This window comes from Podarcis vaucheri, assembly GCF_965113315.1.
Source record: "Podarcis vaucheri genome assembly, chromosome: 4".
Classification (NCBI taxonomy): Eukaryota; Metazoa; Chordata; class Lepidosauria; order Squamata; family Lacertidae; genus Podarcis; species Podarcis vaucheri.
Genome location: NC_138762.1, coordinates 92,472,475 through 92,483,977, shown reverse-complemented (window position 1 = coordinate 92,483,977; position 11,503 = coordinate 92,472,475). Strand labels below are relative to the sequence as shown.

Genomic DNA, 11,503 nt, shown 5'->3' with positions numbered 1-11,503 from the left:
TTGGATCAAGACTGGAACAAGAATCGCTCATTGATAAGGCTACCAAATGCTGTCGGAATATCCCTCTCTCCTTCCCAGAAATGACTATTTATTTTGCTTCAGGTGTTTTGCTTCTTTTTTAAGGGTGGGTGGGGGGAGTTAGGGTTAAAAAGGGGATAAAGGAGAAGAAGGTGAGATAATTTGCAGCAGCAGGAGGAGGAGCTGAGCTTTCCTAAGGTGGAGCTGCATGGATCTTGTATTAAATGACACTGGCAGATTAACGCTCCGCGATGGGGAAGGGCTTAAAGGCTGAGTCAAAAGCCAAGAAGTCTCTTTATTTACGCCTACTACCTCCCAGCCTCTGGCAATCTGACTAATAACAAACTGAGCTAACAAGAAAGACTCTCCGAAGGGAGAGAGAGAGGGGAGCGAAACACACAGAGAGAGCGTGCATCGCAGCAGTTTGGATCCTTAAAGCATCTAAAGATACATATTGCGTTTCTTGCAAAGCCAGGAGTGATCGCTGGAAGTCCTGCGGAGCGCTGGGTTTATTTACTGCATCCCGAAGCTCGCAAATGGTTAACTACGTGCAGAAAGTCAGCCTAGCTGGGAAGTCTGCTGTGAATTTTAATTGAGCAAAAGGGACAACTGTTTACAGGATGGTGTAGTGGGTTCTCTTGCTCCCTGGCGTCGTTCTCCCCCTCTCCACCTCCTGCAAGATTTCTTTTTTTTTTTAATTCCCCCCTCCCTCTGTCACTCTGCTCTCAGTCAAATATGATCTGTCCTGCTTCGGATCTAGGATTTTAACTTCAAGGAACTGCAGCCAGCCACGCTTGAGATCCCTGCAAAGAGAGACCTTAACCTAGGTTGGTGGGGGACTGGAAAGGGCTCCTTTTTGGAGATAACAAGGAAGGGGATTGTACACGAAGAGCGACTCTGTGCATCGCCGGCTGTGTCAGTGGGTGTAGCTGCTGTACAGGTAAGGAGACTTTCGTTTAGGAATTAACTTAACCATAGCCAGCTTTTTTTGCATTGTAAAAATCACCTTGGCTACCTATTCTGTTTCTCTCTCTCCCGCCCCACCAAACACACACACACACAGAGAGTGAGTTAGTTTGAGGTGCTTATTTCCTGTTAGAGCAAATATTTGCTCAAAACTTATAGAATGGCACCTCAAGTGTTGCATAGGTCCTGGGGATATTTTGTGCATGGAAGGATCTTAAAAGAAATTGGCTGGCAGGGAAGGAGAGATTTAAGGAGTGGCATTTGCAGTGGCACACACCAAACCCTTAGATTCCTTCTGAGATCCTAGAGTAAACTGTAGTTGCCTGCAGAATTTGACAAAGGAGCACATAGCCATATTCAACTGATCATTCGTTAACCTGAGGCTTTGTAGTCAGTCATATCCACTTTCTACCAACTGTATAAGCATTAATTGAAACAAGAAATGTATTTGATTTCTGCTGTTTAAAATAGATGGATTTATTGCCTTCAATCTGTATGGAAACTTTGCCTTAGGGACACTCATTAATCAGTGCTCCTGAAAATGCAAAAATGTGCAAAAAATCTACCAAGAGGCAGTGGAGGCGTGTGGTGTGTGTGTGTGTGTGTGTGTGTGGAGAAAACCTCTGGTGTTCCTTAGGTTTTCCCCAAACTCCCTCCTCCCTCCATGTTCAAAACGGAACCATTTATTTAAGGTAGTTTTTGAAAGCATCTATGGAATTAGAGCATTGGGAATGCAATGCTTCAACTAAGCAAGTGAATTAATAGGTACAAGGGACACCTCTGAAATGGGCAATATTAAGTAAGTTATACTCTTATGCCACTTTGGATATTTTGAAGTTTATATTTATAATATAAGGTTAGCAACCCCAAGGGGGCCATCTATGCATGGATAAAGCCATGTTTGATGGGGTAGAAGTTTTAAAATGTAAATAATATGTTAGCCAAAAATAGGCTTTTGTTTACAGTTGTGTTACTAGCAATGGCTTTTGAAGGCTGGGGATGAAGCGGACAGATGGAAGGACAAAATCTAAGATAGTGAGTTGATGTCTTCCAGGACTAGACAGAAGCTCCAAGAATCTATCTGCAGAGGGAGAAAAAACTGTGTGTGTGTGTGTGTGTGTGTATGTATGTATGAAAGAGAAAGAGACTTATTGCAATTTTACCCAGCCAAAGTATGACAATGATTAAGAGGCGAATGCCTTTCTAGCCGATTGCAAATTCTTTTAAACATTTGTGTTTCAGAAAAAAAAAACATGTGGAAGGCTTTCATCTTCAGAAATGTATGTAAAGCGTCCTTCGATGCAACATGCTCTTTAAATTAATGCATGTTGATTTACTTCTCTTAATTTTGCCCAAGGACATCGTAACAAGTATGTTCAGTGTGCTCTGCCTGCTTAGCAGAAGAACAGTTAAGAGAAAATAAAAGTTGAATTAATGACCCAATTGCTTTGCTGAAGACAAGTGTTTACAAGAAGCTTTATTTGTGAAGTTAGGTTATCAAAAACAAAGCCTTGGGTACTAAAAGTGGAGAATACTTTGTTTTAATGGCTGGTATTAAACTAACTCCTTTGGTAAAACAGGATCTGCGTGCTGGGTCTTGTTCATCAGTCAGCAAGGTTGGTTGGGGTGAGGGTACTAAAGTTAAGGAGAAGTAGATATTTAGATTCTAGAGTGGGGCAAGAAACTTTTTTTGTTTGATCCAAAATATGTGTATTTATACCTTTATGGACAACACACACCCACACCCACAAACAAGAAAAAACCCACATCGTTACTTGTAGGCCCATTCAAAATATTGGCATACTAGGATAGTTGCCTTTAAGACTGAAGCTGCAATGCTATGTACAATTACTTTGGAATAAACCCCACTGAACTCAATGGGACTTACATCTGAGTAGGCTTATATAGGATTTCACTGCGAGTTCCACTAGTTATGGGGACAATCTGATGGTCACCCATGCTCTCTGGCTTAATGCTTCTGAAATGAAGCTTATAGTCATGTTTAACAACAACAACAACAACAACAACAAAAATCAGAATTGCTACCTGTAGTTGAACAGACTGATCCTGCATATGTTTACTCGGAAGTGAATCCCTCCAAGCTAAATAATACTGCAGCCCTAAGAAAGACTCTAATGTTGGTAGCCTAATATAAGAGGTAGCCTAATATAAGAGCCCAATATAATGTTGGTAGCCTAATATAAGAGGATCAGAAAGGTCCATCAGCAGGGGACTTCTATTTGAGTAGGTTTCATTGAGTTCAATGGGGCTTACACCCAGGTAATTAGGTTTGGGATTTTGGTCCAACATCCTCTTCTCCACAGATGCCTTGAGGCCACCCACAAGCTAGGACTTGAAGGCAATATTCCTCTCCTATTACATCCTCATGGCACTTTACAGCAATATGCTGTGAAGCACAATCAGGTTAAAATCTGTTGCAAAATCTCCTTTATTGAATGGTACTAATTGCCCAAATGAGTGCAGGGAAGCAACACACGACTTCACAGTGGTTGAAGACATGACCTCAATCCTGGACTTGTGCATATAGATGTCAACACACAAATGCTTTGTAGAAGAAAATGAAGAAAAAGTTCAACTTCCGCATAAAGCACCTTTCTGGGTGGTTGCATGTTGAACTGAGTCTCTGAGCCAAATTGGATGTCATCTGTCAAAACTGCAACCCTTTTAGCCCCTTATTATAGGCTAGATTCATGGGCATCAATAGCACCACTTCAGAGAAGTCGAAGCTGCAATTGCATGCACACTTGTTTGGAAGGAAGCCCCATTGAAGTAACTGGAGTTTGCTTCTAAGTAAACATGCACAGAATTGCACTGGAAGGTGACTATTGCTCCCTGCCTTATAATAAGCAGTGTACTAAAACAGAGCTTGCCTAAATGTGTTTTGAAACATCCTTTCTGAAGCAGAAATTCTTTACTTGGGAAATATGGAACTATTTACTTTGTTAATACATTGCGAACAGATGACCCCATGTGAAACAAAAGGAGATACTCAAACATGACTAAGTAAACACATACAGATAAGTAAAGAATACGCCGTCGCAAGTCAAACTATATTAAAAGAACTGTGTTAGTACAACACTTAATTTTCCACATTTAAACGTGTTTAATAGAACATATTGCTCAGCAGCTCCACATTTCCAAAAATTGGTTCCTTTAAAGGCAATGCACATTTTGAATTCCATAGGAGGCAGTATCATCCATGTATATATAGCAATTCTGTGCCATATTTACCTTCGAGTGAAATTAATAATGTAGATGAAAATGTCTAATATATCCAGATCAGCATCTTGTTCACAGTTTGCTTGTCCCGTCTTTTCCCACTTTCTTCTTATACTTATTTTCCTAGATGTACCTAAAATGCAAATACACACAAACAGCTGGAGGGCAAAAGTAAGAGATGATGCTTTAAAGTAAGGACAAGTTATGCCTTGCAACAAAATGTTGCAGCGTGCCCCAGGTGTGTGTGTGTTACCTGTGGTGGGTGAGGGGCCCTCAAAGACCACTGTCCTCACTCTTTCTTCATATGCAAAATTTAGGTAACTTCAAAAACATTTGACAGCACAGCCAATCAGCATGCATGCATGCCAATGAAGCCTGGAGGTTGTGCAAGCAGTTTGGCCTGGGAGGGGGACTTGAGGGGGCAGGTGAGGTTGGTTGATCCTTGGTGCATCTTCAGACATATAGGAGAATGCTGACCAGGAATCCACACCAGCCCCAGCCCCACTTCTGCCTCTGGCATACATTGTTAACCAGGGGCTATGTTTTGGGACTGCAGTGACTGTCTCTCAACACAGTCCACGGCCACACCCATGTGCATTAGGGATTTAATTGCAGGTTTTTGTTTCTGCCCTCAGCCCAGACTGGATCATGAGGATCAAAACAATGGAAAGCTGCTCTCTCAGCTGGTAATCTGTAGCAAGGGGTCTAGTGCCTCTGCACACCCCTGGATGGTTGTTGTAGACAACTTGGAGCCTGGCCTGCAGTATTCATCATATACCCTTGCCTGTACTATACTGCCTCTTAGTCATAGGTTCTCCTAACCTGCAGTATGGTAACAATAAACTGCATTTGCTTAGGAATTTGCATTAGCAGGACTACTGACACACACACCTGCTCTCTTCTTTTTCCTGCTATCTTTTTGAGGGGTATAGGAAATCCTTGGTTGAGGGCCAGTTTCAGCTTTGATCTTTTTCCTATTGATGGGCAGCCTAGAGACATTTTAAATAAGACTTTTCAACATGAACTAGGAAATAATCTGGACCTACTGTTAGTCAAAGGGTAGCAACTGGTTCAGGCAGCAGGTGCTGGTTCTTCCTCTGAAAGCCCTAATCAGAGGGCAGTTTACAGTGTGAAAATGCAAAATACATAGCATAACAACTGCCACCACCGTACCCCCATGTATGTGCGACGTGCCCCAACTTGGCCACATCTAAACTAGGATGATGCCCCGGATGCTGTGGAGAATGTGACCAGCATTTAAATAAGATCCAGCTGCCACTCCACTTGGCTTTTGTGTGTGGGCACCATATTGTCCTTTGCTTCAGGCAGCAAAACATGCTTGGCTGGCCTTGCCAGGAAATGATTTATCCAAATATAAGTTACGGTTCTCTCTGATCATTTTGCATCTGAATGCCCCTTCCTCCATCCTCTCTTGCTCATAGAAGAGAGGAATGGGGAAAAGGGAATGGAGGAAGAGACACAGGGATATACCGTATTTTTCGCTCTATAACACGCACCCGACCATAACACGCACATAGTTTTTAGAGGAGGAAAATCCGTAGGCATGCCACCCGTAGGCATTCCCTCCATAACACGCACAGACATTTCCCCTTACTTTTTAGGAGGAAAAAAGTGAGTGTTATGGTGCAAAAAATACGGTAATTGCACACCTTCCACTCTCCCTCTTTATTCCTTCTACGCTCCTTGCCTTATCTCTCAGCCAGCAGCTCCTGCCTGTTTGCTAGTTTTGAAGTCTCTTGAGCTGCTACAACCCCACCTTTTCCACTAGCCATGTTCTTCCAGCCTGCCAGCCTGCCAGCCTATTCTATTTTCTCCTCTCCTGGTTTTCTTTCCCACCTGATCCATTGTTCCATGGATACTGGAACAGCTTCAGTACTCACTGGGTTATTTTGGAGTCCCTCGTTTTTCTGTGTTTCCCTAAGTCTACTGATACCTCCGTCTTGTTTGTGGGTGATGCCATCTTCACCCCTGAACATCACAAATGAAAGGGAGCATCACAAATAGGGAATGAATCAATTGACAGTTACTTCTGTGTAGACGTGTATAGGATTGCGCTGGGAGTGTCAGACACACAGCTGTAGCTGTATATGTGTAACTTCTAAGTGACTTGTGTTTTGTATTTAAAGAATTTGAATTATTCAATAAATGATTTCTGATATGCACAGCTCACCATGGTAGAACCATGTGGTGTATTTCAGATGAGATGCTGGACTATGACTGTCATTGTCCCTGTCCATTGGCAGTGGTGTCCAGAAATGTTACTCTGCAGAACTGGGCAAATTTAGCTTGGGAACTGGATGCACTCAATGGTCAACCAGTTGACCATTTCCATCTTAGAGAATTACTATAATGTTTCAATTGATAGGAGTTGCTACTTCAGTGGGTGGTTTGTATATTGGAGCATGTGGGCAGGCAAGCGGGGGGGGGGGGAGGTCCTCCAGTGTTGTGATGATCACCTTTTAAAAAATAAATAAAAATGAGGTATATATCTGTATTGTGTTTTGCAGAAGCTGTTGGATGACCATGAAGCTCTGGATAATTACGTTAAGTTTGATGGGGGTTGCTTGTGATGTGCTACAGTCCAAACCAGCGTTACCTTCAACTATTGGCTCTTGTGATATGCTGTGTTCCTGTGAGGAAAAGGATGGTGTCTTTAATATAAACTGCGAAGAAAGAGGCATCAAGGAGTTATCTCAAGTACATGTTCCACCATCCCGGCCTTTCCACCTTAGTCTTCTCAACAACAGTTTGACCATGTTACATGTGAATGACTTCTCCAGCTTCATCAACGCTCTCTCACTCCATCTTGGATTTAACTACATTGTAGACATTGAACCAGGAGCATTTAATGGACTAAGTCTCCTTAAGCAACTTCATATCAATCACAACTCGTTAGAAGTACTTAAAGAAGACACATTCCATGGGCTGGAGAACTTGGAATTCCTTCAAGCTGACAACAATTTCATCACAATAATTGAATCAAGTGCCTTCAGCAAGCTCAACAGGCTAAAGGTGCTCATTTTAAATGACAATGCCATTGAGTTTCTTCCTTCCAACGTATTTCGCTTTGTGCCATTAACTCACTTGGATCTTCGTGGGAACCAGCTGCAGACTCTACCTTATGTTGGTTTTTTAGAACATATTGGTAGAATTCTAGACCTTCAGTTGGAAGATAACAAATGGGTCTGCAATTGTGATCTGGTGGAGTTGAAAGCTTGGTTAGAAAACATGCCTCCTCAGTCCATAATAGGTGATGTTGTATGCCACAGCCCTCCTATTCTGAAAGGCAGCATTTTAAGCAGATTAAAAAAAGAATCCCTATGTCCCACTCACCCTACAAATGATCTTGATGCCCCATCAGGGTCCTTACCATTGGTGGTTACCACGTCAATAAGTGATAGTCACTACTCAACCAAGGTAATACCTATTTTTAGGGTTCCTACCAGGGAAACTGCTTTAACACTTCATGTAACAAAGCCAGCTACTCTGCTTCCTGGTGTATATTGCCCGATCCCTTGTCAGTGCACTAGCAATATCCTTTCAGGGATTTTAATGCAATGCCAAGAACAAAACATTGAAAGCCTGTCAGATTTAGGACCACCTCCTCCAAATCCTAAAAAGCTAATACTAGCTGGAAATATAATTCAGACATTACTGAAATCAGACCTTGTAGACTATGGCAGCCTAGACTTGCTTCACTTGGGAAGCAACCGTATTGAAATACTAGAAGAAGGATCCTTCCTCAATCTCACCAGATTGCAAAAATTATATCTCAATGGGAATCATCTCACCAAGCTGAGTCGGAATTTATTTTTAGGCCTGCAGCGCCTTGAGTATTTGTATCTTGAATATAATTTCATCAAAGAGGTTTTACCAGGGACATTTCATCCCATGCCTAAACTAAAGGTCCTTTATTTAAATAATAACCTTCTTCAGACTTTGCCAGCCCACATTTTTTCTGGAGTTCCTCTAGCCAGGCTAAATCTGAAAACCAACCAGTTTGCACATTTGCCTGTAGGGAATGTCTTAGATGATCTGGATTTACTTGTACAACTTGAGCTGGAAGACAACCCTTGGGATTGTACTTGTGACTCAGTTGGGCTGCAGCAATGGATACAAAAGCTGAACAGAAACACAATGACGGGCGACATTTTCTGCACATCTCCAAGGCATTTAGCTAAAAAGAAACTGAAATCTCTGAATAGTGACGTACTATGTCCCGGAATAAACAGCCCACCTTCTGCAACTCATGCTAGCTTCATAGTTGTCACCACGTCACCAACCACCACCAATACGGCAGACACCATTCTGCGATCACTTACCGATGCAATTCCTCTTTCAGTTTTAATCCTGGGGCTTTTGATAGTCTTTGTAACCATCATTTTTTGCGCAGCTGGTATTGTCGTCCTTGTCCTACACCGGCGGAGAAGGTACAAAAAGAAGCACGCAGACGAACAGATGCGGGACAACAGCCCAGTGCAGCTTCAGTACAGCATGTATGGTCACAAAACAACACATCACACCACTGAGCGCCCGGCCACAAGCTTGTATGAGCAACGTATGCTCAGCCCCATGGTGCAAGTTTATCGAAGCCCATCTTTCAGCCCCAAATTTACAGACCATCAACAGGAGATGAATGACAAGGAGATGAATGATTCCAAACATCTCCGCAGAGGCCTCTTGGAGAGGGAGCACTCTTCCCCTCTGACGGGGTCAAATGTCAAATATAAAGCTACAGACCAATCGGCTGAGTTCCTTTCCTTCCAGGATGCCAGTTCCTTGTACAGGAACATTCTTGAGAAAGAAAGAGAACTTCAGCAACTGGGGATAACTGAGTATCTACGGAAAAACATAGCCCAGTTACACCCTGATATGGAGGTACACTATCCAGGAGCTCACGAGGAGCTAAAGCTAATGGAGACACTCATGTACTCCAGGCCAAGGAAAGTTTTACTAGAACAGACTAAAAACGAATATTTTGAACTCAAAGCCAACCTGCATGCTGAACCTGATTATCTGGAGGTCTTGGAACAGCAAACATAAAAGGGACCCTTTTTGAAGGATTAAGTCAAAAACTCTTCTATCTTAACTCGGAACTTGTAAATAAAAGTGCCTTATAATAACATGTCGTCAATCAGAACTTTAAGCACAGTAGTAATCCGAGTTGAAAGAAACTCTCAGGGATAACTGTGTGAAGCCATGGGGAAGTTTGCAGGCTCTGTGTCTCATTCTCACATTAAATGTGAACTTTGGGGAACTGGATTCTGGGAGGAAGTTCAGCTGGCCATATTCCTCGAGACCTGCATGGCAATCCCTCATTTTTTTCGCTTAGAAAAGAAAGAAAAAAGCTTGAAGCATTGGTTACTTTTGTTCCCCGGACCTAGACACTAAATTTTCTTTAAAGTGCACCTATATACCTGGTTCCAAGAGGCTGGTGTATATTGGTTAGGAATTAGTTCACATGTATGAGTATTGTCTATGGATCGCACATGAGATTGCCACATAATAAATACAAGATAAATTATATGATTTTAAACAGATATTTAACTGTACAACCCCAAGGTCTGCCAATATTTAAGTACCTTTTATTTGGAATGTTATTTATATTTAAGAAAAACCTGTTAGAATACTCAGAAGGAGGGGGAAAGCTGTGTACATGTTTTATCTAGGCATCCTAAAAGACATACACAAAACTCTCTTTTTTGGTTACTTTCCCTAGTAGGCAATTTTAATTGTTGTTTTTTTTACAGTCTTCAATATAATGCTGCTATAGAGTTCTGGGCACCATTGGTTGACACTCATACCTGAGGAAATTTGGAAAGCTACTGAGAATTTATTGTAAATATATTAGTAAATCAATGAGCTGGGTTATTATTATTATTATTATTATTATTATTATTATTATTATTTATATGATTGACTCCCGTTATGGTTGTGGATACTTCAGATGAAACATCAATTCACTGTGGTCAGTTAAATGTCACATGCAAATAAGTACACCAATGAGCAACAAGATCTTATTTGTGTATCTGTGTAAATACTCCATATTTGATACAATTACTCAGCAAAAGAGCTTTTATCAGGTCCGGTTTGAAAATGATACCAGGCACTTTAAGAAAAAAAGAAAAGTACATGTGTACGGTTTGCAACTTGTTTTAAAGCAAATCGCTGGAATCTATATTTTCAATGTTAGCACTCCAGAATCTTGGGTCTGTGTCATGTTAACGCTGAACATATAGTTGCCAGTGACTAAGCTGGGCTCCAGTCATTGATTTGTCCGCATGCTTAAGCATGCTTACATGAAAGCAAGTTCTGTCAGGCTGTTTCGGCTATTACACTGCAACTGTCCTGGGTTTTCTGCTGAGTATGCACTCAACAAGGAGGTACGATCAAGTCTAGCTCTCGCACGGCTACATCTGTGTTTTCACACACCCGTTTGTTGAATACGCAAGCCACATTTTCCGTGCACACTTATCCCCCGCCCAACAACTTAGATGTAAACCTAAAGAAGCAAAAATAATACGAGCAGCCTGACAGATGTTCTGTGGAAATCAATGGGATGTACTTCACAAAGATGCTCTCCAGATGAAGGTGACATGAAGCACGACAGCTTTATTTTACTACAAAGCTTAGTTAGGTTTATATGAACTATTTATTCTGTACAGTTTGTATCTATTTCAGTTCACAGTTACTATTATTATTCTTGGGTGCCTTTCAAGCAAATCAAAGAACTTATAGCTATAAATAAAAAGATGACAATAAATGTTTTTTTAAAAAAAGAAAATGCACCCCCCCCCGAAAAGTTCCTGTTTTAAAATAAAAAGACATTGGCAAGACCTGCACGCACAAGTTCAGATCTGTTCGGAAATCAAATGGGAGGCTTCAGTCCGTCGTCATGCATACAGAATCATCTTGTTCTGGGTGCAAGAAGGCAGTTTAGTGCCCATGCATGACTGACACAGTGCCAAATTGTTACTCTGACCTGCATTTCCCCTCCTGTTTAAGCTCGTCTTTTGTGAACTAGCTACACTTTGATGGATTCATTCGCCCCCACTTCTGGCTCTATTTAAGGCTGAATGGTTACATACTATAAAAAATGCATTGTTAAATCAATTCAGCCGTAAGTAGTCTAAAAGTCGTTAGAAAACAGGAAGAGGAAAATATATACCAAGTGTTGCCTACACGATTCGGATCTATTTATCATCAAGAAATAAAACATCTTAATTAAGCTTCCAGAGGTTTGCTTATGTAGCAGCTG

The 11,503-nt window shown here is 41.5% G+C and overlaps 1 protein-coding gene across 1 annotated transcript; it reads left to right on the top strand.

The window, feature by feature from the left end:
- Positions 1–241: 241 nt before the first annotated feature.
- Positions 242–10,104, top strand: SLITRK6 (SLIT and NTRK like family member 6). Its single transcript, XM_082220618.1, has 2 exons — positions 242–958; positions 6,753–10,104. Exon 2 carries the CDS (start codon positions 6,763–6,765, stop codon positions 9,286–9,288), a length of 2,526 nt encoding a protein of 841 aa, XP_082076744.1. The 5' UTR covers positions 242–958; positions 6,753–6,762; the 3' UTR covers positions 9,289–10,104.
- The last annotated feature ends 1,399 nt before the right edge of the window (positions 10,105–11,503 follow it).